Source organism: Dunckerocampus dactyliophorus, chromosome 9 (genome assembly GCF_027744805.1).
Source record: "Dunckerocampus dactyliophorus isolate RoL2022-P2 chromosome 9, RoL_Ddac_1.1, whole genome shotgun sequence".
In the NCBI taxonomy this organism is placed as follows: domain Eukaryota; kingdom Metazoa; phylum Chordata; class Actinopteri; order Syngnathiformes; family Syngnathidae; genus Dunckerocampus; species Dunckerocampus dactyliophorus.
The window spans coordinates 29615270-29642698 of record NC_072827.1 but is presented as its reverse complement, the minus strand read 5'-3'; the positions used below and the strand labels follow the sequence as shown (position 1 = coordinate 29642698).

At 41.0% G+C, this 27429-nt stretch overlaps 2 protein-coding genes across 2 annotated transcripts in view; one reads left to right on the top strand and one right to left on the bottom strand.

Moving 5' to 3' along the window:
• Positions 1–846: 846 nt before the first annotated feature.
• LOC129187165 (follistatin-related protein 1-like) lies at positions 847–27429 on the bottom strand. The gene is made up of 11 exons (XM_054786019.1): positions 27083–27429; positions 26900–26953; positions 12079–12180; positions 11826–11955; positions 10347–10379; positions 10133–10263; positions 7520–7641; positions 7111–7223; positions 3668–3778; positions 3487–3581; positions 847–1942 (listed from the first exon to the last, which is right to left on the bottom strand). The coding sequence occupies exons 1-11, from the start codon at positions 27356–27358 to the stop codon at positions 1901–1903; spliced, it is 1209 nt and encodes a 402-aa protein (XP_054641994.1). The 5' UTR covers positions 27359–27429; the 3' UTR covers positions 847–1900.
• gja5a (gap junction protein, alpha 5a) overlaps positions 27085–27429 on the top strand; it is a 53533-nt gene continuing 53188 nt past the window's right edge. The window contains exon 1 of the mRNA XM_054786021.1: positions 27085–27294. The gene's annotated coding sequence lies outside the window, so the exon portion shown is untranslated. The remainder of the gene's footprint in view (positions 27295–27429) is intronic.

The following is a 27429-nucleotide window of genomic DNA, read 5'->3' as shown; positions in this document are numbered from 1 at the left end:
TGCTATCTACAGTAATCCCTTGTCTATCGCGGTTAATTGGTTCCAGACGCAACTGTGATAAGTGAATGTCCGCTAAGTGTATGATTCCTTATTTATAAACGGAATATTTTTGTAGTTAGATCATAGAAAAACAGTTTATGACCTCCTAAATACGTTCTTTTAACATTATTAGAGTCCTCGAGACATGACATAATACCCCTATAATCATCTTTACAATCGTATTACCCAATATTGTAGGCAAAATAGAATAAATAAGCCATTTAAGACATAAGACTCATGCTTGTGTGTTACTACAAATGTGTTCCCCTCTGAGACCTGAGTGAGGGACAAACAGGAAGTGGCATGTGGGGGGGTCCATTTTGTGTACATAGAAATGTTTTAGATCTTTTGAGTTCAGTTCATGAAAGATGGGAGCAAAATCAAAAGTGTTTATATTGTTTCTATTATATATTATCTTATTATTATACTCATTTATATCTTTGTTGAGCGTAACTGAAATGTGTCTAAATTGTATTTACTACGTGTATTGCAGTCACTCATTTTTTCGCTTTTCCAATCTCTCTTGTGCCTCCCTGAGAGAAAACACACACACACAAAAAAACGATCCGGCTCTGATAATACACTCAAAAGAGTCGGATCCTGAATTGTTTGGAAACATTACAAGCACGCCTGCCAAATTTTCCCAGCTTTGGTTACATTATGCAGGACGGCAATGCACGAGGAATACTGTAGTTCATTGGATACCACTTTAGATGTTTGTATTACATTTCAGATATGCTCAGCTTTATTACACAGAAAATGCCATTTTAAAGCAAACGATGGTACCTAACACATTGAAATTGACAGTTAATGGTGTACAAAGATTTATTGGCTTACATACATATTCCTTGCTTTACGTCGTGGCCCGTAAAGAAGTCCACAAGGCATTTATCAAGAAGAGTCATGAACCACTTAGCAACTAGCAAACATCAGCAAAACACTCACTTCCCCCGCTAAGTCATGTGGTAAAATGTGCAGGAAATTTTGCAAGTCTAAGGCACTGTTTTTTTTTTTTATTGTCAATTAACAATGAACTACGAAAAAGAAAACACACACCATCACTCTCTCACACAAACATCAACAAAAAAACACATCTATGAGGCTAGTCCTTTTTTGTAAAGAGTTAAGGTATCGTGTTGTTGCTGGGTCCAGAGTAATAATACTGCCTTACCTGGAGATATGTGTACAAGAGTCAAACATTTTCACGAGATCTTTGGTTTTAGACTCCCCCACGCTGTGTTCAGATGTCTCACCAGGGTACACAGTCTTAAAAATTTAAGACATCGTCCCTGAACAGACGTATGGACGAAGGTATTAAGACAGGTGTAGCAATACTTTTGCCCATGTAGTAAATCTGAGCCCCACAAGGAGGAAAAATGGTGCAAACAAAGTACATACATGTACATGCAACCGCATGTTTTTGCTGCTAAATGTCTCATAAGGTTGGTTCCTTGGGATGGACTAAGAGAGCCAAGAGAGGGAGAAAAAACAAACAAGTGCATTGGTCAAGTATGAGCCTACATACGTGCAGACAAAATAATTTGCTGGTCGACCTTGCCTCCATCGCCAAAACAACTGCAAAAAATAAGTAGTAAGACGTGTACAGGAGTAGTTAATACAATCAAATATGACAGTACTGAGAGGAGGGTGTCCTACGGTAATAGCCCCCTGAATCTAACAAACATAAAACACTTTACGACTGCAACAAAATGTGTAATAATAATAATTAAAATAGTTGTGAAACATGTAAAAGTCAGTTTGATGATACCGACGTTGACAACACACAGGCTGCAAAGGTAAGTCAAGTATGGAGGGAAGGGTGGTGGTAGTGTGCATCCTCGCTCTGTGATCGCATCGCTATTTAAGCCTCCTTTGTGCTGGCCTTCATTTTCTCCACGGTTTCCTGTGTGGGACAACACACAAAAAACATACGGAAATGTGACAAAGAAATTCTGGAGTCTTATGAAAACAAATAATTGACAAAAAAGAGTCAATGACATGCTGGGGTCAGAAAAAGGTCTTTTCACACAGGTGCTGGAGCAGCCATTATTGGGAAAGCGAGATTCTAGAGCAGGGGTGTCCAAACCTTTTCCACCGAGGCCTGCATACTCAAAATCAAAGTAGGCGTGGGGGCCACTATGATATATTTATGGATCTTTTAATTTTGTAAAAAGGCTAAAAAAAACCTATATATATATATATATATATATATATAGAGAGAGAGAGTTCAAGACAAAGCTGTGTTTTATTATTAGTTCTAAGTATCAACATTTCAGCTTCTTCTCTTTAAAATTTGCCTTTTTGCTCAATTTATTTTCATTTATGGTGCGATTGTTGGTTTAATTTTATTTCTACAACATGCCATGGGCCAATAAAAAACAAGCTGGGGGCCACAAATGGCCCCCGGGCCGTACTTTGGACACCCCTGTTCTCGCATGTCAGCTTTCCTTACAAAGGACAACATTGAAAAGAAAAAAAAAACAGAATAGAATAAAGCTGCATTTTGGTGAGAACATAGTCGGAATGTGACAAGAAAGAAGTTGTTACAGGAAAAATGTTTACAATTTTAGGAAATTAGTTTTCAATGTTACAAAAACATTAATTTGACACTTTTTTCACCTTTTTGCTGCAATATTATAGGAATTTTACTAGAAAAGTTTTTATGTTCCAAACAAAAAAGGGGTACATTTGAATTTTAGTCCTTAGTAAGAGAACGCTGTTGCAATATTATGACAACAAATGCAATTCAATAATTCAATAATATTACAAGAGTAAAGTCTAAATGAGACGAAAAAATGCCATGCGCATGCGTGTCTGTTTTCCTTGCCTCTCGCCTCCAAACGAACAGGAACAGAGTTCACTCTGTGCATTGGTTTCAGCACCTTGGTGCATTTTTTCCATAGAACAACGGCATGAAAGGGGTGAGCCCTCTTCTGAGTCATATAGTCTCTTTGTTTTGGTGGGTTGAGGCAGAGCCGGTAGCATACATGCAGAGTGTAAAAGAGTGTAATGTAGTAGGAATTTAATTAGTAGATTGCAATATATATGCATATATTTTTTTTCCATTGTACTTTTCTTAAAAGTAATGTTAAAACCTTGTCTCGTCTCGTTCTCGTACACCCCAATCTCATGTACCGCCTCGTCTTGTGAGTGTCTTGTGGTTCCTCTAGTTAACATGCTTTTAATAGTGATTCATCAATTACAACACACTCTGTGTTTTGTCACCATTTTCCTGTTAAAAATATGCTGATATCGCAGTTCACTGATGTTTGTGTCACATAAAAGCTTACGCCAACAAATCTGAACAGAGGATGTCATTTTGCTGACTGAGCACTTTCACCCAGATGTCCTATGTCAAGAAAAACACATTCCCAGACATTCAAGTTACCACCGTGAAGAACCCACAAGTCAGACAGCACGGTTTGTTGTTTTAAGATTAAAGCTGACCTGGTGTTTGTTCAGCTCGGCCACACGCAGGTTCCACTCTTCCTCGGTCATCTCCGCACCGCCATCTGTTGACTCGTCCACAGCAGCTGTCTTGTCTGCGCACACAATCGGTAGAAATGTACACACACACACCCGCACACGCATGTTGACGGAATAACAAAAAGACTATCTTGTAGCTTACCCGTGCAAGTCATAGCAGTGCACACCCAGTTGCCGCACGCACAAACACAACGGTTGCACTCCACCTGTGTCTCTGCACCGTCCTCATAAGTCTCATCCTCCAAGGCACACTCTGGATAACACATAACAGAATGAAGGTGGAGGATAAAGATTAGTTCCTAGTGCCTTACCCATTAGGATGACATTCAAACAGTAAGCTATATGGATTGAAAGGTCCCCTATTATGCAAAATTGACTTTTTTAACACTAATCTAACAGCAATGTGTCCCGAATGCCTGTTTATGAGAAAAATCACAGAAATAAGCGACAACTCTGCAGAGGACAGCTTTGGGAGAAAAAAGAGGCTTTGCTACACATCTTAAAACAAAGCCTGGTGCTGTACCAACTATCCATTTTATCATTTAAATCTTTCTTCAGCAAATAGGCTAACCTACATTGATGCTACTGTTAAAATGTGATGCAATGCTACTGTTGCTGTTCCAATGTTACATAGCTGCATGTTATACTGTATAGTGAAACCTTGGTTAGCGTCATTCATTTATTCCAGAAGGTCCGACTGAAACAGATGCTAACCAAATCCATTTTTCCCAATTAGAAATAAATTAAATACAATTAATCCATTCCAGAATGTCAAAAATGTTAACACAAAACATATAAATGATGAATGAAAGGGATGAATAAACATTTAAGGTTATTTTTACTTTCAATGAAGACACGATTCTTGACAGGACTTTACGCTCCAAAAGACACACAGTGTGCTAGCTAGATCATCACCTTCCTCTTCAACACCACCTTCCCGTTTTGCTTTGAGTTATTTCTTGAATTCAATAGTGTGTCTCACCTCAATCACCAAAAATGGAGCCAAAGAAAGTTGCAGGTGCCAGAAGGTGAGAAACACTATTGAAGAGGAAGGTGTTGATCTCGCTGCCACATCGTGTCTTTGGGAACAATCACGTCTTCAATGAATGAATGTTCATTTACCTTTCATTTGTCATTTATTTGCATTTAGAATTGTTTTATGTATGTAAAACTATTGTTGTAAAAATGTGTTAACATTTTTGAGAGTCAACCAACGATGACATAATTGATGGGCGACATACAGTAGCTGACTTTCGCTTCAGGTTGCCATTTTGTTAGCAAGCTAAAGATGCTACAAGGATGTATTGTGATAAAAAATTAAAAAAAATGTATTTTTAAATGAAAGTAAAAAACATTTACTTGGACCACACTCGTGTTCCAGCTTACTAAAAGCATGTTTAAACTGCCTAAGGCTAAGGCTAACTGCCTAAGGCGAGACTTCAAACAACACACCTCCTACACACTACCTCAGTAGGTTCCACAGTAAAATGGATGAAAAATTGTATTAATTGGGCCTTTTAAGTATAGGATAAACTAGAACAGAACTGGTGAGCCAGCAGTGACCCTTGGGACCACAAATTGATGAAAAATTCCAACAGACAAAGTCCAAAACCTTTTAGAAAGTCTTCCCAGAGGAGTAGAAGCTGTTTCAGCAACATATTGTCTCGATGGGAGTGTTACTGCCTTAAACAAACATGTTTATGTGTTTGCTGTAGTTGTGGCATTTCTCAATAACCACACAGTGTTTATTGAGTGTGGCGAAGGCCTAAGGTTCAGTGCTCCATGCTGACGGTTCACCTTTAGCCAACATATTTTGGCTCTGGGCATATGAAGCAAAAGCTGCATATATAACAAGATGCCAAGATTCAGTATACAGCTGCAATCGATGATTAATCAATCATCCAGTTAACCGACAACTATTTTGGTACTCGATTAATCGTTTTTCATTTAAAAATGTAAATATCCAGTGATGGACATTTGTGCCTCTTTTCTGATACGTTTGCGGACCAAAATAACTGTTTGTCGAGGGCCTAACTGATTATTCGATTAATAATCGAAACAACAAGCTTCAGATTAATCGACGGAGAAAATAGCGGTTAGTTGCAGCCCTTTTTCAGTATGAAGTTTACTGCTGAACTGCATTGAAATGCAGATAAGTATCAGGCGTTTAGTGGGGGCCTTTTGTGCAAATGAATTTTATTATTTTTTTCCCCCACAAGTAAATTAAAATGTTATACAGTATTGAACAAATTAGACCATGTGTCCGCCACTAAAACACAAAATACACAAAAAGCACAATGACTATAATTTGACATCTTACTCCAGAAATAACAATGTTCTGTACTGAGACAGTAAATGTGAAATTTATGCATAACTTTAAAAATTATATTTTAGCATGATATTATAATTCCTGTTAAACAGTTTGTGCAGTTTTTTAGTAGATGCTGTTAATTTAGGGTCGCTAGGGCATAAACCTTACATAGGATGGTGGTTTAATACATTTGTTCACCCATCCATCTTCTATGCCACTTCTATGCTGGAGCCTATCCGCAAGAGGCGGTGTACCCTCGGACTGGTCGCCAGCCATTGGCAGGGCACATATAGACAAACAATCATTTCTCTGGCCACTACTTCACATGGAATCAACCATAAGAGCTTTCAAATGCAGCAGCGTCTCTTAAAACTCCACTGTAACAGCTTTACACATGCCACGTCTGCTGTGGATACAGGCATCCCTCCTTTATCGCGGTTAACTGGTTCCAAACCCGACCGCAGTAAGTGAATTTCTGCAAAGTAAGATTCAGTATTAATAAATGGAATATTTTTGTAGTTGGAGCATAGAAAAACTGTTTGACTTTCGAAAAACATTTTTTACCATTATTACAGCGCTCTAGACAAGGAATAAGACCCCTATAGTCAGCTTTTCACTTGTATCACCCAACATAGTAGACATAATAATAGAAAATAAGCCAACTTAGACATAAATAAGGTAAGATACTTACATGTTAGCGTTGACAGCGTACTTCCTGGTGGCTATTGTCTCATCAATGTAACGTTACTGACACCTCGAGACCAGTGTAGAATACTACTCTACTGATGCTGTTTATGGTTAAGGACGCCAATCGCTTTATTACCAACCAGAGAACACACGCAGTGAACATTCACACAGGAGCTGCAGTCGGCCACTCTCTACAATGCTACCCTGCTGCTAGCGGTCAACTCTAGCCAGCAGACATCACACACATCACTTTCCAGGCCCTGCTCCCTAACAAGTCACAGATACTGTATTACACTTCATATCACGTCTGTTGAATGCCTTACATTTGTATTTTCGTTCATTTAGCTATTTTTATGCTTGAATATGCTTAAGTTAGGCCACGACTATGAAAAAGTTGCTTAAATATGCATATATTTTTGACTAATAGTAAACCATATTCAACCACAAAACAGCGATCATTTTTGAAGAACCACAATTGAGTGAAGGCGCGATGTTCGAACCGCAACGTAGCGAGGGACAACTGTATTTGAGGAAATACAGTATGCTGCTTGAGATCCGACTGTTTAAAGTGTTTCTTTAAAGCTCACTCTTCTCTGGAGGGTTGAATCCGGGCTTCAGGCAGTTGAGGAATTCATTAAAGCTCAACTTCCAGTCTGCGTTCTCGTCAGACAGCTCGATGAGGGCGTCGACACACAGGCTCCTATGTAGCACACACGTAAACACGCTATTAGATGCTCCATTCAATATCAGCACAACCTTGCATAACAAATACAACACTTAGACGGACTCATTTGACATGCTTTTAACAGTGCAGGATTCAAGTATAGTTTACGCTTGCCCAGCTCAAGTTCACTGTCCTTCCTTAAAATAGCACCAGAGCACACAGTAAACATCTGCTTAAGCAAGCATTACCACAGAACAAAGTGCTAATATTGAGTAAAAAAAAAAAAGAGAATGCTAACATGAGCCTTATCGTGCACACATAAACACACTAACCTAAGCAACTTATTGCTCTCCTGGTCGGCGTAGGACTGCATCTCGGTCGCCACCGACTCATTGTGTTGGATGAACTTGAGCAGCTCAGAGGAGTCCAGCGTGGAATCTCCGTTGTCGTAGGACTGCCGGAAAAAAGACACAAGAGGGGGGAGAATTGCATGTCTGCATCTATACTTACATATATCGCATATTAGGATGAATATGTACAGTCGATAAAGTTTTGTATTGTAAAGACACATGGGAGTGGGGAGACGCAAGGGTGTCCAAAGTGCAGCTTGCGGCTGTTGTTTTATTGGTCCGTGGCACAGTCTACATCCATCCATCCATTTTTGCGGGGGGGTATGCTGGAGCCTATCCCAGCTGAATTTGAGCGACAGGCGGGGTACACCCTGGACTGGTCGCCAGCCAATCACAGGGCACATATAGACAAACAATCATTCACACTCCCATTCATACCTATGGACAATTTAGAGTCACCAGTTAAGCTAACATGCATGTTTTTGGAATGTGGGAGGAAACCGGAGTACCCGGAGAAAACCCACACACGCACGGGGAGAGCATGCAAACTCCACACCGAAATCTAATCTATCCTGGGCCTTCACAATCAGGAGTGCTGGCCCATGTCACTTAAACATAACTAGCAATTTCTTTTACCAACCCAATTTCAGATTGGCCTCACAAAATAACAGCAGAATTTTCCTGTTCTCTGATTGGTTGATGTCTGAAAGATTATTTAACAACACTCAAAAGTTACTAGTGCACGTGAATGCATCACCACATGAACAGCGTAGCACTTAATAGGGCCCGTTCCGAAATGAAGACAGGAGACAGACATGGAGTTGTTCATCGTTCTGTGTGTGTTGTATGTTTACATACTGCATGTCAGCCTGGGAAAGGGTTTGAAGTTTGGAGGTGTTTAGAGATGATGTATTGGAAGGTAAAGCGTTAATTGGGTTTGTTGCTTTAGTAATAATGGTATTCATCCCCAACTGGGTCGCTTTAGTCCCCACTGAGGGCGCAGGTACCAAAAGCACAGCCCGCCACTGAAAATTGTTATATTTTGGCACAAAATGGATATATTCTGTCACAAAAATGACATGTTGCAACAAACATGTAATGTTTTCTTACAATAAACAATAGCTACCACAAAACGCTATGTTTTGGCCCAAAAACCAAACACTTTGCCATAAAAACACTATATCATGTCAGAAAAATGCTATCGTTAGCAACAAAAAGGATATTCTCTGTCACAAAAATGATATGCGCTGCCATCACAAGAGTGTCTGATGCTTTTGAGACATAATGAAGGGGAAACAGACGTTAACCAAAAAGAACAAAAGTGACATTGTCTTTCCTCAGTACTAATCATTTATAGGAGTTTGGTCTTTTTGGTCTCAACAAAAAGACCAAAAAGACTGTCGCGACCATCATTAAGGATAAAGCTCGTATTGCAGCGTCTACCAGGACGTGTTTGTTAACACTACACATAACTCCCAGGTCGCTACAATATCCTTGAGCATGTTAAAGGGTCGGTTCTTCTGAAAACGATGGGAATAACTAAGCAGTGTAGTGGTTCTCTTATTGAGATGGAAAGGTTGTTAACGCATTGCCTGGAAGACCAGAATCAATGCTTCTCCTGCCTCTTCCACTCCCTCCTCCCAATAAGCCACAGGGATAGTAATGGATAGTGATGGAAATTTCTTTTGGTTCTTTGGGCTCGGCTCACTAAAAAAAGCCAGCTCTTTTGGCTCCCAAGTGGCTCCTCAGACTTTTTTGTTGTCTTAAATTAATTTATGCTTATGGTGTAAAATGAATTACTAATGTAAAAAATACGTGATATCAAATATTATTTAAATGGATCTATTTAAACCTCAATGAGCAGCTATAAAAAGATATTATAATGTTTTATTATAAATAAAATACAAAGACCCATCTCTACAGACAAATTAAGTCAAAATAGGTCAAATCTCTTCATGGAAATTTCTCATGAACGAATCGGCTCTAAGAGCACCACAGCGTTTGTTTGACCCCGCCCCTCCCCCTGCTCAGTGTGGACATCTTAACCAATGACATTCGCCTTTAACAGAAAAAAAATGACGAGGAAAAAACTAATCGGCTCCCAATTGGCTCCCAACGACACGAGCCGGCTCCTGTTGTTCATTTCAAAGAGCCGGCTCGTAGAGCCAATATGTTCGCGACCGACACATGACTAATAAAGGTAAAGAAATCTCTTTTTTTTAAAATTACGGTTTCATTTAATTCTTGTATTTAGTGTTTTTATGAATGTATCTTATGTCCGTCATGATTTCTGTGTACAGTGTGAGTGACTTAAGTGTTAATTTCGGTATGAGTTCCAACACACACTAAAATGGGACTTACAACGCCTCGTAGTCATGGAACTCGTTTGTGATATACTTGTGTTTTTATTATGTGATGTCCCCAACTACTGGTGCGACATGCAAATGACAGCATTGTTTATCCATGGGAACGGTATTGTTTTGAACATACGATCTGTACATTCACAAGTTAGCCAAAACAGTGAAGTTTAGTAGAAGAAAGAATGCTAAAAATGATGACAATGGTGAAGGACGCCCGGTGGGTGAACTGTCCCACCTTAAAGTACTTGAGCAGGATGTCAGAGAAGTTGGAGCCCTTGGTGAACCAGCCGTCTGGGATGACCTCTGTCTGCAGCCACTGGATCACACGGCCCCTCAGCTCGTTGCGGTCTGCAGCATAGCACACCACTGCAGCAGAGGAAAAATGTTCTATAGATTAACATGAATAATTGAACAAGTACAGTCTGTATTGCTGTAAAAACAAAGCTCACCTGGGCTGGCAGCTGCCTGCTCGTTCTTCTTCTCTACCGGTTAAAAGACAGACAAAGCTTATGTTAACAGATTAAAAATCCTGATTATTTATTGTGTAATATTGATATACTGATGTGTGCTAAAGGTCTGCAAAGAGGACAGCATGACATAACTGGCATCCATGACCCGTCCCCATGTGTGCCACGGGTCAGATCAATGTCCAGGCCAACAGGATTGACATTACGCTGACATTAGCAAGAGCGAGCAGTGCACTCCAGATAAGATGCTAATATCACAGTCTGTTAATAAATGGGAAGACGCCACATGAGGCCTGCTGAATGACAAGCGCCCTCTGTTGGCAGGTTTAAGTTAAGTTCTTGAATTATTTGTTACATTATTATTATAGAGTAGCGGAACACCTTAGGTCAGAAAATTGTTGCTCTAGGAAATTATACGTTCCAGAGTCAAACTTTTGCATCTTATAACCTTTATCAACTTAAGCCACGCTTTAACAGAACTGTCATACAAATGTAAAAATAATTACTGTTTTCATTAAGATACAAAACATAATTAATTTTAATGATAAATGCAAAGCTGGTTTGTCTCGAAATGTTTTGGTTGTGTGGAGCAGTTTACAACCCAGATGTGTGTTTTATTGGGTTGCCAACCCTTGGCAAAGGGCTTTTTGATTGATGTTTATTTGTAATTATTCCATGTCTCTTTGGTGTGCTTTTTCATCAATACTGTACTGTATCTACACTATATATGCAATAATTGAAAAGGAGACACATTTGTTAGTTGGGTCTTCAGGGGAATAAGAATGGCAAATTCTGGTTTAATAGTTTCCCCTCAAATGTTGGTCGGATTCCAAATTGTACAATCTACCGTAATTGCATCATTTAACCGCAAAGTCTCTATAGTCGCCGGGTTTGTGGTCTACACAAGCAAATAACCGACGGGTCTCTAACTAGACCCGTCTAACCGTCTAAGTAGATCGTAAACATTGGAATGAACAGCCGTGGCTGGAGGGGACCTCCTGTTGTAGTTTTTATTCACTCCACAAGATGGCAGCAGCTGCATTTGTAGTATCACGAGTGGTCAGCATCCAGCAGCTTTGCCTACCTCTGCATGCACTCTGATGTGAAACTCATGCAAAACATTAAACTTGCCGTACTATCGTTTACAATGAACTCATCACCAGTATCAATGGTTCTTACCACGTTTACAACATTGGTTCTGTGCATCATACATGTTAAGTAATGATTGTGCAGTCAAAGGTCCTTTCTGATTTCTCATGCACTCCAAATCATTATTAAAGTTAAAAACATTATTAAAGTTAAAACAATTAAGCTGGTGTACATAATGACATTTAAGTTATGTCAATTATTATTTATTATAATTGAAATGTTACTGTATCAATATATATGAATCTATACGACACCTGTATTGATTGTAAACTTCAGGATTCAAAAGAGATGCATGCTTGAACCCATTTATACCCTGGCAGTGTCCATCATGGGCCACTTGGATCTTCAGTCCACTCAGACAGGCGTCTCTGTGCAGCTCGCAGTGGTTCCTGTAGGTTTTGCTATTGCTGCCACACACTGACCTCTTGTGGGGCTTACAGCTCTATGTAGGGGACAAAGGACGCGGTGAACATGGAGTGGAAACTATGACACGGAAACTTCCTCTAGGGATGTTTGGTGCTTGCGTTGGCGGGACCACCCATCCATCCCTCACCCACCCACTCACCTCTATGCACAGACAGCTGGGCTCCCCCTTCTCGGTGACGGCACACTCTCGGCCGGCACCACAGAAAACATTGGCGCACACTTTGCTCTTGCTCTGCAGCTCCTGAAAGACAACGAGGTTATACTGTCACCAGCGTTCAAATGTACTAGAAGTATATCCCGCTCTTTTCCTGCTCAGCCATGACTGCCAGTTTTCGATAGCTGCTCCGAGACGGCGCGTATGTTTATGTGCACGTAGTGTGATTCTGAAGACAAAAAAATCACATTTTACACATTTTTAAAAGTAAAACGTGAAGAATTACTTTATTTGAGAATTATTTTTCATAACTTTATCACTCCTCCCCTAACATATTCCCTTTTAGGAGAAGAAAATCACCTCTTGTGTGTCTGTGCTACAATCAAAAATACTGTTGCCAACCATGCAGTTGTTTGGAATTTCCTCCTCTAGGTGGCGATACATGACATGACATGGAATCAGCTGCTTGAACTAGACTCCGATCAGCCATAACCAGGCTTATAACTGCACATTGAGGTGTAAACACGACAATGTGCGCAAACCAAATCCTTTTTTCAGTCAGTCTTGACCGTTCAAGCGACCACGAGCTCGTTCTTTCTCCACCTTTTGTCATCTGCAGAGTTCCCCGCAGCCAAAAGCCGAGCAAACATCCACAGACTTGCTTTATGACCCTCATTACCTCCTTTCCCCATTTGTGTGCCTTTGTGTGCGTCAGTGTACTGCGGTGTATATGTGTGTGTTTCCACATCTGGCTTTTGTGTTTTTCTTCGGGCCTGTTCCCATGCTATGCAAAATCTTTTCTCCTCCCCCTTCTTCCCCTCCCTCTAAAGGCGCTGTTTCCTGTAATGTAATGAGAGCAGAAAAAGTTGGCCCATCCTGTGCGTGAGCGCACGTGAGCTGGCGTCCACATCCAGGGTCTGGTATGCGGATTCAAACAAGGGGCTGGATTCTTGCAGACTTTGGTATGCTCACAAATAACTGGATGTAACAAGGTGGATAAAGGTGATGAGAGTCACATGCAAAAAAGTGACCTCAAAGAGGTGCTTCAGGGAGAATGTGGTGGCTCGCGGTTCAATTCTATGCCTGATTAAAAGCTGCGCGCACAGTAATCCAAAGTTGGGTTAGGGGAAATCTTCAAAGTGACCCCTGTGGCAGCACACTTATAAGCACTCTAGAATCCTCCAAAGAGCAACATGAATTGTGCATGAGCTCTGGGGATGACTACACTGGCGTACTGTTCGTCCATGTCTCACCATGTCAGCCAGCAGACGAGGTGTACCGGGCCGAGCCTCATAATGAGATGAGAGCAGCGCGGCGTGTTTGTTCTGATATTATCATTGACCCTGATGTTGATGTCAACCCCATGACCCTTCAACACAAACACTGCCACTGTCACTCATGATGCAATATAATTCTGAGCAGTTTATGTTGTTGAAATAGTAAACATTGAATAAATCAGTTCCAGGATCACACTGTTGCCATCACAAACGAAAGTGACATAAAACAAGCACACGGTGTACATTTCATGTCACATTAGCCATATTATCCTGGGTAGGCATGGGCCGGTCACCGGTTTCAAGCTGCTGTATACCATGGACAGACTCCTAAAAAGAGCATATGACAGCCTCCGAGCACCAAAACCAGCACATTTCAGCATGTTGTTATAGTGTGTGCATGCACTTTGAGAATGTTGCAAATTAAAAAACTTCAAGCCGCCCTTCCCCTCTGTGTGTGCATTGCACTCTGTGACATGAATCATTGCATTTTAAGCTGATTTCTTTTCTCTCCAATTAAAAAGAAATCACATAGAATCCAGAAAGATGAAGCCACGCCCATCCTGGCCCATCGGGCACATTACTAAGATACAGATATTCAATTTCTCCCTTTCCTTCCTGTGCCAGAGGTCTAACGCAATAAAAAGGCTTCTGAGACGATTGGTCGATTGAAATGATTTTTCTAAGAAGCCTCAGTGCACCGTCGACGCCATCTGCACTCAAATCTGGTGCACTTCAGGTCGGATATGTCTTGCTGCCTCCGTTTATTGCCAGTGTCTTGTCCTTTTAGGGCTGTGAGAGGCACTGTTGCGAGACCAGCTTTGATGAAAGCAAAATAAAACAGGATGGAATGGAAAGATGAGATTGGAGCGATAAAGCTGATAGAATTCTCATTCGGCCACATGTTCTTTGGCTGAGATTGACATCAAATGTGTTTTTTAATCTTCCCCTCTAAGATGATAAGGAGGCAATCATTACCATAGCGGCATTTAATAATGACAACATGGAGGTGATGTGTTGTGCATACTGTATGTGCATAGGTGTGTTTATCTCAGCGATGCCCCGGTGAGATAGAAGGTCAATCAATGACTCTCCACCCTGGATGTCACTCCACAGCCAATTGGGATCAATTCCTGCGAGCATCCTACGCCTCATTAGCATGGAAGAAATAGATCTATATGGATCGCAGGCCAGCAAACTTTATCCCAAATGCCAAATGGACAACAAGATAAGTAGCACCCAATAAAAGAATCATTTCAGTATGCAATCCATTACCCGAGGCCGTCATTTTTCTGCTCAAGAGCTTGTGATTCACCACTAAGCTCAGTTTGGAGGCGGAAGTGTCGACTGAGTGGAACTGAATGGCACTGGATGAAGCAAAAAGGGGCTTTTTTGCCTCATATTTTACACAGAAGCTCTATCATTGTGCTGCTTTGACTGATGTCACACAAATGCAACGATGCACTAAAATAATCCAATGGAGGAAAGACTAGCGTGTACAAAACAGTGGACTCACATTCAAAGCAATAAGACTGTCCGTCACCAAATCCAATGTCGCTTGTTATCAAATTTAAGGTAGACTGTTTTGTGTTTTTGAAGTTACATGGTAGATGTAGATGTCTTTTTGCAATGAAAAAAGTGAAATCTAAGCAAGATAAAAAAAAAACATCACAAAAACAAACAGGATATTATTTCTTACTATATTTTCTTATCTCAAACAAAACAAAACAGTTTGAGTTGTCAAATGCAATTTTACTTGATGCAAGCAGTTTGGAAAGTCACGTTTTCTTTTTAAGTAATACTGTATATCTCAGATTTTAGTACACATGACCTAAAATAAAACACCACTGTTCTGACACAGAATGTACTTGGTAAGAAAAATGATCTTGTTACTGAAAAAATACGTTTTTCACGCTGTGATTGCTAGATGTCAGTTTTTGCAGCGTACAATTAATGTGTATTATGTCCTAATTAGGGATGCCCAGATCAGTATTGACCCATTTTGTGAAAAATCATATGATCTGCATATGCCGATAAATGACGGCTCTTTTTAGGAATCGAGTCAAAAGAACTTTAAAAAAAGCCCAAAATTCCCATGACTAATATTAACAGTGCTACTTGTTTCATAGTTCTATGAAAGCCAAGGATGTTAGAAAGTTACTTAAACAATAGTTTTTCCAGTGACTAAATGATTGTTCCAAAATCAGAAGCTGACCACCACAGTAGTTTTGTTGTGCAGCACACAAAAGCCTCATAATACCAACATCGCTGATGACTCATCTGTGTCTGAATTCAAAACGGCAAAACCGGGTCAAAAGCTACAAAAAACGGACTGGTGCCTCTGGACTGGCCAAAAGGGAAACCCCTCAGACTGACAGATGGACAACAACAACTTCAAAATGTGTCCAACTCTTAAAAAGGATACATTAGGACAAAATAAGGGCAGCAATAAAGAAACAAGAGAGTTGATTGGGAGGGAAGGGGAGTACATTCCTGAGCTGTTGTCTCAGTTGGGGTCTGACCGGGTTCGTCTTGAGCCAAAATCTCTTCAGTATCTAGGTCAGAGTGCTCATATCCCCCTCTCCAGCAATTCCTGCCTTTCCCTTTTCCATTGCCTCGCCACTTTTTTGGATCAGTCAGAAAAGCTTCAGTCAAGCGCCCCCAAGAAAAATGAACCAGTTCCCCACTGTAAAATATATGCAAGATTGCGCCTAAATCCCAATGCGCGGGGGGGAAGGATCACAAGCAAGCGACTTTTCATCTGTTACGCACCGGATCATTAAAGCTGTAGGATTTGCCCTCAATAATTAAAGCACCTCTAGATGTTGCCTCCTTTCTCAATCTAATTAACTTTACATTTTCATACAGAACATCTCAAATCCCAGCTCAGTTCTTGTGTAGATGAAGCTGGCGCTGAGAAGCACACTCCAAGCCACAAAACGACTGAATCTATCTCTCCCTTTTCAGCTGAGAGCCTTGCTGAGTGTTTTGTGCAGTAAGTGCAGTAAGACTGTATTTGGTGGGGGATGTCCTTGAAATAATGACAACCAAAGGGTCCCTATTACGGTATTTTTCTACAATTTTAAATAAGTCTATGAGATCCCACAAAAGTGTTTTGGAAGTGTGTGTTGCCTTGATGCTGGAATTTAGACAGTTTAAAACTACTTTTAGTAAATCTAGAGCCCTACGATTTCTGCGTTAATGGAATTGCGGATGGAACTGCGTAATTGGCCAATAAAAACGGAATCTACTGTTAAACGCGGAATCTCGCAGAAATTGACATAATGTGAATCAAATGCTGTCATCGTGAGGAGAAGGAACATTTGTGTGAGTAAGTATTTCCTCGGCAGGTTGCTCAATCGTAGCGGAATCTCATCACAAACATTAGCCCACCCCTCCCGAACTAAAGTGCCCAAATGGTGACCTGGAACACGGGCAAAAGTTGGTGAAAAAACTTGTAAACTCCTCTCTTACAGAGCGTGAATGAAAGCTAGCTGGGTTAGCTTAGTTTAGCAGAGCATGCTGGTGCGGCTGTGTGTCAGTGCTAGTGCGGCTGTGTCAATGTGTTTACACCATGTTGTGTTTTATTGCGTGTTCATTCAAAAGAGCGTTTTCCGACACCCGCTGACGTCGTGCAAGTTCTGAGTTAAACCGTCAACAGACATTCTCGACACACACACACAACACATTTCAAAATAAGAGCGTTGCTCGCCACACACTGTCTAATTGTGTAAACAATATAATGATGGCATTAGAATTGCATATGTGACTACGTCTTCCTTAGCCACAAGCACGGGCTGACATCCCATTAGAAAGGTTAGCAACCTACAGTGCATCCGTTTCTGAATTGGCCAGCATCAATAAATATAAAGATTTTTGCATGTAATTAACTTTTATCTACTGTCACAAAAGTGCACAGCCTATAGTGATAAAATAAGTGTTAAAGATAAAAAAACAGAAATAAAAAAATTAAAGCGGAAAAAAAAACAGATTTTAGGAAAAAATGAAATGGAATTTGGTAAAAAAAAATAAAACCGATTTCATCAGGCCCTAATCATATCCATGAGGAAGGAGGTTTTTCCTCCATCATGAAAACCCCAAACTTCAAAAGTGACAGTTTGAGCACCTCGTCTCTCAAACAAAAAAGTGAGGGAGATGATGCTTTTTCTCACGTTTGGTGCTTATAAACAGGCTCCGGGGACACATATCACTGTTAGACCATCATCAAAAAGCACATTGTGCATAATGGGGGATATAAGGCAAAGACAGAGAGAAAAGACGGGCGAGCTCTACGGGTGGTCTCGGGCATTTGCTGGGGGGGGGTAGGTAGGGGCTGAGATTAACCCTGCTGGTACAAAGGCATCCGGGGTAACAAGCAGTTAGTACTGATCTGCCTGTTTCGTCTTCACCCTGCTTCTTATTCAGTGTGAAAGGAATGCATCCACAAATAGGATGATGTCACTCTCGTCTGCAGCCTCTTGTTTTCCACCCACCAGACCTCCTTGTCTAAGACCTCTGTCCGATGTAAAGTAAAGGCGGAGGGGAAGGGGAAGAAAGTGGGACAGGCTAAAGTAAAGGCTTGGAAGACGTCATAGACTGGGCTGAACCACATCTGTGAGCACTTAAGTCGACACCAGGGGAACTAAAACTGCAACGAATGCCTCCCCCCGTTGTCAAGACTGCAGGGACAAGGGTGTCGCCCACCACCTGACCAACGTCCATCGGCTCTCTTGTCTACACTCTTCATCAGTTTTATCGCCCTCCTTTACCAAACTGTTCCTCTCTTTAGTCACACAAGCACCCTCTTCTTTTGTTCTTGCAATCTTCCACCATCAGGGAAGGAGGGAGGGTCTGTGCTTAGGCTCAACCCAGAGCAATGACTGCACTCCATAATGAGGCCACGACTGGGGTTGGAAAGATTTAGCAGTACTTAATCCACATTGTTTCAAAACAGTCAACACGCACTGCATGCCTTTGTCGTCCAAGCTTCAAGGGGGAACCTCCCATTTGTGTGGTGGCAGTTTTAACCAGGACTATTCAATGTCACAGTTGATCATACTGTCACATCGTCATTGCTGTGGTCTGTTTGGAATCTGGGCTACAAAGGACTGAAGGAGTCACGTGGGGTGTTGCTCTTCATGTGTTTTCTATTAACACAACACACTAAATGCGTGGAACAAATGAACAACTCGTAATTGTTCGCCAGACAATAGGGAGAAGAGATCTGAACGTACTTTCACCAAAACCTCTCAAAAGGATGCAAATTTGACGCGGCCATCTTTTGAAGCAAGCGTGGCAGATTGAATCCAGCTGCCTGGCAAGGTTAATTGCACAAGATAATTAAATCTTTAACTTAATGATTACAACGAGAAGCTTGACAAGCTTCACTGAGGCGGAGGTTGCTTCAGTGCTCTGTTTGAAGGGGAAAGATGGTTTTGACATGCATGTCTTCTGAAGTGCACTACAGAATGGAATTAAAAATCTTTATGACCAGGTAGCACATATCTTAAGGAAATGGAGCATCTTTTTTACGTTGTTTTTTTTTTACGTGTTCTGAAAATGAGGTTCTCTCTGAGATTGCATGACTGGACAAACAGATCTCTAAAGCAAACAAATAAAAACATACTCATTGCATGAATAGAATAGGTGCTAGAATAGTTAGATGCTTAAAGCAACAAAGGAACCTACTACCTGTGCTCTGACCTGGGGCCTCATCCATAAAGCTTGCATACGCACAAAATAAGGCCCAAAAGTTGCGTACGCCGATTTCCAAGCAAAGTATGGTACCTACAAAAACATAACTTGACGTGAGAATGTGTGCACCTCTACGCCACCTTTAGAGTTGGCGTACGCAACTTTTGGAGACATGGCAAAAACCACATGTTAGAATGAAACATGCAATCGAAGCCAATAAAGTTTTATCCATCATTGCATGAAAACATCACGCCGTTATTGACTTCAAACACTTGTGGAAAGTGTATTTTACATGAAACTGATGGATATCATTTGTCATTGATCATAAACACCACTACGCACCAGCGTATAGTGTCCAGTCTAAAAGATACATGAAAAACAAAATGCAGCGCTCGAATACTTATCATTTTATTGTAGAATCATGATAATATTATGTTTTTCATTAATTTTAATTATAACAAACATCAGGTTGTCAATTAAATTATTCTATAGGGATTAAGTCCACAAGACAAAGAGCTAATATGTCCTTAGTGCTCCGTTTCTAGCTATTTTTTTGGACAATTTATTAAAAAAAAAAAAAAGACAGTTGCATATGTCAAGTAGAAGCATTTATTCAGTCTAACGGTGACTGTAGGGATGTTAGTTCTTGTCTACAGGCCTCCAATAACATTAAAAAACATATTTAGAAGGTCGTAAACAGGTTTTCTATACTATGAAAATATTCCATTTATAAATAAGGAATTCTACTTTGCGGAAATGCACGTATGACGGTCGGGTTCGGAACCAATGATTGTGAATATTGTTATTCACCAAGGTCATTGTGTTGTGGGCATTTAATCGATCTCACCTGGACTGTTCAGGTTGTCTTAGAAGACGAGAAGACTGAACAGTCCAGACCAGCAATCAATCTCATGCTCTAAGAATAGAGGTGATGATTGGTTATCAACTTAACATGGATTCCAGAGCAAACGCTTTTAATCTTTCCCACCATGCTTTTAGTCCCTAACTTTTATATCTAATCCCCTCTAAATGTGATTTGACTTTAGTGCTGTTCTTTGTTAATTGTGTGAATGTTTATGCGTTCCAGCACAAGAGTGCTGCTAATGATAAGAGTCCTGCCAACCAGTCCAGCTCCTTAGCTAAATGAAGACTGCTTTTAAGCAAATCCAAGAGTGAAGAGCTCATACTTTGGGGATGTGAAAACCCAACCCTCCCTCCATACGCAGCCAAGTCTTACCTCATCCTGATCTTCCCCCTGCTATAATTGCATGAGCATGGCTACGTTCTGTTTAACATCACTCTGTCTCAACCTCCTGCACGGTCTCTGCCCGGGCTCCATGACTGCATGTGGAGCTGCAGTAATTAGAGTGAGCTGATAAAGACAGAGGACACATCGTCCCCCCTCATGTTTCCTCCACCTGGGCAGATATTTTTAGCCCACCTTGGATGAGAGAACAGCCTATGGAATTAACATCTACTTCAGCAGTGTCCTCTTTGTTCTCCCGCCTGCTGAAGCTTCTTAAGAGGAACGCTCAGCCGTGTGCGCTTTGACAACTGCAATTTTCATGATCCATTGCTGGTATTTCTAGGTAAATTAACCACTCCACTCTTGTCACCGCAAATGATGCGGGAGTAACAGATGTGAACGTGTAGGTGTGCGGACCTTTACTATGCCTGCACGCTGCTTGTCATTTCACACTGCACGCACTTGAGTTGTATCTAAGCCTCTTGTCAAAGGTGACGCAATTTTTCATCTTGAGCAGCACACAGGCACACTTCATAGGAGCCGTGTGCAGGACACCATTTTCCATTGAAATCGGAAAAAAACGATAGTGTTTAGGCCAGGGGTTGGCAACCGGCGGCTCCAGAGCCACATGCAGCTCTTCATCCTCCTTGTTGTGGCTCCCACGCCGACCTCTGTGAGCCAGTGTGTTCAGTGAGACACGAAAAAGACATCTTGAGAGTGTGCTACCCCCACGGTAACCTATCAATAACCATGAATGATTAATAATGAATTAATTTTACACAAATACAGGAACGATGCTGTGTCATGTTTTGTGGCTCCAGTCTATTTTTCTTCACTGGAAGATGAGGCAAAATGGCTCTTTTGATGGTAAAGGTTGCCGACCCCTGGTGTAGGCCATGAGTTTACACAAAATCAGTGTTTTCAAGCTTCAAAACACAAACCGTTTCACAAACAGTGAAAAACAGCTGTGTGGCATTTACATTAATGTTTATTGTTGAGTGTTATGGGGATGCTAGAACCAAAACAACAACGGCAGACTGCAGTGGAGATGTTAGTCCAATTTGTTTCCTTAATTGGAATCTCCTTGGTCCTCCATCCTCTGTTTATGCCACGAGGCCATTCGTACCGTGCTGGACCTGTCCATGACTCCCCCTTCCTCTCCTGTCCCGCTGGCGCTGACACTTTGCATTCGTGCCATGGCCTATTTGCTTGTCCCATCACTTCTACTCTGCTGTTTTACTGCAATTTCTCTGACTTGGTGGAAAATTTACATACTTCGTACTGATAAATTATTTTGTACAAGGATGTCGCTGTCATTAATTACTTCCAAGATGATGATACGTTCTATTCTGCTGTATTCCTACAATTTCACTTAACATTTGGATTATTATCAGCCTTACTTGGAGTCGTTCTGATTGTTTATTCTGTACAAGGTTGCCTCTGTCAGTCATTTTCACGAGGAGCGCATGAACTAAATGCCACGTCTTTATGTACACGTATGTAGTCACGGGAGAGCGAATGTGCTGTGGGTTTTATTTTAGGACCATTTGGAGTCTGTGCATTTAATTTCTATTGTGAAATGTTTCAGTTGTCATTAATAAATTTGCTGTGACCGGTGGCAACACCGTCATGGTATGATTCCAACACGTTTTGCGCATGGAATAGGGGAATCACACCCCGCCTTGGCGCAACTGAAGGCGCTCATACTAGCCAAACGTACTGTGTTTTAGGTGTTACGTGAGCCCAGGCATGGTACAACTGGCGTCGTGTGAGTATGCCCTAAGTCTAAAACATCACTGTTTCCTATACATTCATTTATTTGTGGCTGCCTGCCACAAATAGTTTTGGCACTACCTGTTCTCCCTCGTAAACACATTATGAAGCATCTGTTCTGCCACAGAATAAGACTTTGTCACTATATTTAGTGAGTGATCAGACCCGTCTTGATATTGCTGCCCCCTCCCCCGTTTAAAGCACTCACAGGCAGCTCTGTTTTGGTTGGGAAATTAAAAAAAAAAACAGAATAAAGTTCACTTGTAGTTCTAAACTTATTTGTTTTGCTTTGTTCTCTTTTAGAAAAATACATCACGGCCAATTATGCAAATTCGCCGACAACATCTTTATGTCGTCTCCCCAAAGCCACAACATCGCGCAACATCACCGCCACAAAAAAATCAGGAAACACTGAACTTCACGTCAACAAAAAACTCCTCACATTTGGTACTCGGGTCATTACCGTGAAAAGCAAAATGAATTGATTTTCAGATTCTGTAGTGAGAGAGTAAACAGAGTCTAGGGTGAGCAGAAAACACCACAAAATATGTTGCAGTAAAGTAATCCCTCGCTGATAATTGGTTCCAGACCCGACCGTGATAAGTGATTCTTCATTAAATGGAATATTTTTGCAGTTATGGCGTAGGAAACCTGTGTACGATCTTCTAAATGTGCTTTTTAACATTAGTAGAGCCCTCTAGGCATGCAATAACACCCATATAGAATACATCATCAAAGAAAATAAGCCATTAAAGACAGAAATAAAACTTGTACTTGTGTATGTCGCAGTAACTGTGTTCCGGTGCTAGTAGAGGAGCAGAATTGGTGGCAGACAGGAAGTGACGGTGGAGGTTCAGAGTTGAGTTTTTTAGCGTGGGCTATGGCTGCAACAGTAGCCCATGTTATTATTATTTTGCCTGTTGTGAGATAATTTAAACCTGCAATAAAAGCCTGTTGTTCCTGCAATCAAGTCTGGTGCTTGTCTCACCAAAAATTACTGACACCTAGGGATCAATAGAGACTACTACATTCATAATTTGAATTGTTTTTTTAATGCCTAATATTTGTTATTTCATTCAGCCATTTTCTATGCTTGAAAATGCTTAATTTAGGCAAACGATACATACAATTTGTTTAAATATGCATATTTTATGAGAAATAATAGGCCGCGTATTCAAACATGAAACAGCATGAATTAGTAATGAATCAGTTTGGAAAACCGTGATGGAGTGAAGCCGTGAACCGCAATCTGGCTAAAGACGACTGTATATCAGTTTTCGGGCAGTAGGGGACACCCCTGCCATTTCTGAGGCTAAGCTCACTCAACAATATGGCGGCAAACTTGTGGCTCACACACAAACCATCGAGAACTGAGGACAAAGGGAACAAAAGGTACAACTTTCTCATCTTTTGTGGTCTGTTTCTGTGTAAACACATACGGTACATATTCCTTATGAGGACCTGGAGATCACACTTTAATAGCCTGCATTCAAAATTAATGATCTTGAATTTTTTTAAAATCATCCATCTTGCTTATCGTATATGCAGTCCAAGTATCTCTAACAACAACCAACACACACCAGCTCCAGCACACTTCAGCGAGGCTTCTGCTGCAACTTGTTGACCTCCTTAAAACAGCGCACTGGTATGCCAGTTCAGGCCCTTCCCACGGCCAGACAACAGGCCATATATTATCAGGGTAATTAGCTTCGGAGAACAGATGCTGCCTCATTAACATTGTGGCTTTTCACTGAACAAACCCTGGCAGGAGCGAGCCATTCCTCACAAATCATGACCAGGAATAAGGAATAAGGCTTGCACACAATGGTGCATTCTCCGGGGCAGGCAGACAGGCAAAGGTGGGAGAACGCAATGGAAGGTCAGAGAGAGAGAGAGAGAGACAGAGAGAGAGAGAGAAAGGGGGGGGTGACGTTGAGTCATTCATGGCCGCCATCCAAGAGCTGCACTATGTGTTTGTCTTTGCTTTATTACCTCCGCCAAGGAGGTAATGTTTTTACTATCTTTGTTGGTTTGCGTGTGTGTGAGTGTGTGTTAGCAGGATGATGCAAAAAGTACATTGTAAAGTGATGAGACATGGGAGCCATTCAACTTCGGTGTGGAGTACATCCAGCAATGTTTTATTTATCATTGTGGAAATGTGGATTCCACGCAAGACAGCAAACATGTCTACTTCCTTTGAGGACAGTAATTTTTATTCTGTTCATTAAATCGTATTAATCATATAACAATCACTCATTGTTGATGTTGTTGAGTCTAGCATTGCAGGGTGTGGCTCAAAACATCGGTACCGCTCTGAGGCTTTTTTTTTGTTTGTTTGTGTTTTGGTGTTTTTTTTGTTTTTTTTTACAAAATATGCAAAAGTTCAAAGACAAATATCTGTGTTGTCACATGTCACATGATCAGACTATGGAAGGCGTAGATACAGTACATACAGTAGAAGTCATCCTATGCTGAGCGCATGGATACTTTGATGTCACTGTAATTAAGCTTCGTTATTCACGATAGTGCATGATATACCGCTTGCTGCTACGCGTTGCTAAGCTCAGGAAGAGGGGAACAAATGATTGGATCCAGAATTCATACGATATGTGTGGACAAATAGAGGGGATATGCCGGTATCACGTTATGTTGCAGCTACATGACTGGTTCAGCAAGGACGTATTCTACATCTCTTAGTAACAGCTGCACATGCCATTGTGAACAGGTTACTGTAATGAATGTACAAACTGCTAGACACTTTTCTCTTGACAACAGTTCACCTGGGAGGATGAGGCTCCATTTGACTATGTGGTATAATTTTACGGCCTTTCCAGAGGTCTTGTTTATCATGGTGGAAACACCTGCTACATCACCTCTTACCAATCAGTTTGTAACGTGCCACCTATATGACTGGGGTGGAACAGTGTCAGAGACAACAATATGGATATGTAATATATCTGTATCGAACCGTTCAATACACATGTGTACCGAACCGTGACCCCAGTATCAAACAATACGCAGTTTTTTATTTATTTGATCAACTTCTGACGGCGCGCGATGCTCAAAGCTCAGTGTATTGTGATCGACTACTCTGACTTAGGTTGCATTGTCAAGCACAGAGCCACTGAGCTCTGCCTCCCACATTCATACCATGCTGGAAATGTTGAAAAAATAGAAAAATTTGAAAAATGTTGGTAATTTCAATCAAATAAAATTTCAAAAGGCAAGGTAATTTATTTTTGTATCAAAAAAGTATCAAACCAAACAGAACCGTGAATTTTGTGTATTGTTGCACCCGTAGAGACAACTAACTTTTTTTCTGTTTACTTTTAATGTACTTTTACCACTATTTCACATTAATGTTTGGCCTTGGCAAAGGTCTGCTCTCTACTCAGTACTCTTTTTACCGCTGTGGAAACGGAAGACAATAAATTACATGTCTTCCCCTTTGTTTCTTTGGCAGTTAGGAAACAGGTTGTAATGTGCCACCTATAGGATTGGAGTGGAACAGCTTTTTGTTTTTGAAGAAATTTACAAGTAATCATCCACACACTGCATTTTATTTTAATGACAACAATACACTTGTGCCACCGACAGGACCGGAGTGGAACAGCGTTGGCTGCAACTTAGCAAGGTTCACAACAACAGGAACCCCTTTATTTTTTAATGAAGATGTTTTCCCCAAACTGTAACACTAGCTTACAATTACAATACAATTCCAGTGTTTTTATATCTCCCCTGTAATTAGGTGACAAACGATCAATATGAGGGCAAAAGAAATGCAGTTCACTTCCTCTGACTGTGACTCAAGGTCAAGAGGGGAGCAAACAACAAAAAGCCAGGTGTTCAACAGCTGTGAGGTCATCAAACACTTGTGTGTGCATGCGCTCCTATTTCCAATGTCGACAAAACAATCGGAAAACACCTTGTAGCTCACCATTTTCCACAAGTCATCAAACCACCACAGTCTACTACAAATGACTACTTCTCTCCACAGTCTGACACCCATAACGTGAGCATGCTTGCAACCTATCTTGAGCGCACAAACACACATGCTGGCTGACTGACCACCCCGACGCACTGTTTGGACACCATTAGAGCAGCTGCCAAGCATCCCCAACAGTAAGCGTAAAGTGTAGGTGGAGCAGCGCTGATGAAATGTACACAAGCTTGGCCCTTCCTTCTTTTCTTTTCACAGCTGCCCGCCATTCATGTGTCACTCTTTTATACATAGCACTGTTTCCTGAGCCATTTTACCTTACTAACTTCACTTGTTAAGCAAATAATGCATACTGCAACTAATAATGGCGATTGGTGCCACACTCCATAAGCATTTAGTGACATTTTAGAGTGACCCTGGGGAAAAACAATGGCTAATTGCCCTATAACATGATGTTAAAATCCCAGTTCCAGATGTTTTCTTGGACTGTGGACTTGGACTGTGTTTCCATTTGTTAAATATGAGGACTGAATAATAGGTCATTGATTACAGCGATTGGTGCCACACTCACTAAGCATTTAGTGACATTTACAACAAACCTGGGGAAAACAATGGAGAAAAAGCTGATAACATAATGTTTAACTACTAGTTCCATGTGTTTTCTTCTTCTAAATCATTCGGAATCTGTTTTGATTAGTAAAATATGAGGATTGATGAGGATTGCACCAATTACTAGTAAGTAGCAACTGTGACATTTCAAGCAAACCTGTATGAATACACTCATAACATGACGCACTAGTTGTATATGTTTGTTTTTTAATCATTCGGCATGTGTTTTTGTGACATGCAATTACATTTTTTCTAGAAGTTTAAACTTACCTCTGCGTGAGAGAGAGCCAGGGCTAGCAGGAGCACGGCGACACCCCGCAACATCTGGTATTTGGGGGGGGGGGCAGATTTAAGCAGCAAGAAAAAACATTTTAAGCGTTTTTAGGTTATTCAAATCCGCTTCAAAGTGGTGTCAAAATCAGAGGAGGTAAGTCGTCGTCGCTGCTACGTTACCGTTAAGTAGAGAGCGGCTCGGATCGGTGAGAAAGAGAAGCGGACCAGAGAGGAGCTTTCGCCGACGGCTTGGAGGAAATTTGAGGAGGTTTGAGGAATTCGAGTTGGTCTTCTCTTTTCTCCTCCTCTCCCCGTGAAAGGACCAATGGAAAGGTCTCTTTTTTCCCTTCTGGGGACATTCACAGAAGAGGACGAGGAAGGGATGTGTGGATGTAAGCGCGCATATACACTACATGACATTAAATGATGTATTTTAACATTCATACAAATATTCATACATATAATATAAACATCATTTTGTTATGCTACACTATTTTCGCATGACGTTTTTGACGTTACGTTTTTAC

Coding starts and splice junctions, on each gene's coding strand:
- LOC129187165 (XM_054786019.1), bottom strand. CDS start 27,358: ATGAATATTTGTATGAATGTTAAAATACATCATTTAATGTCATGTAGT. Junction 3,779..7,110: donor ATTCAACCCTCCAGAGAAGA/GTGAGCTTTAAA, acceptor TGTGTTATCCAG/AGTGTGCCTTGGAGGATGAG. Junction 1,943..3,486: donor CCGAGCTGAACAAACACCAG/GTCAGCTTTAAT, acceptor TGTCCCACACAG/GAAACCGTGGAGAAAATGAA.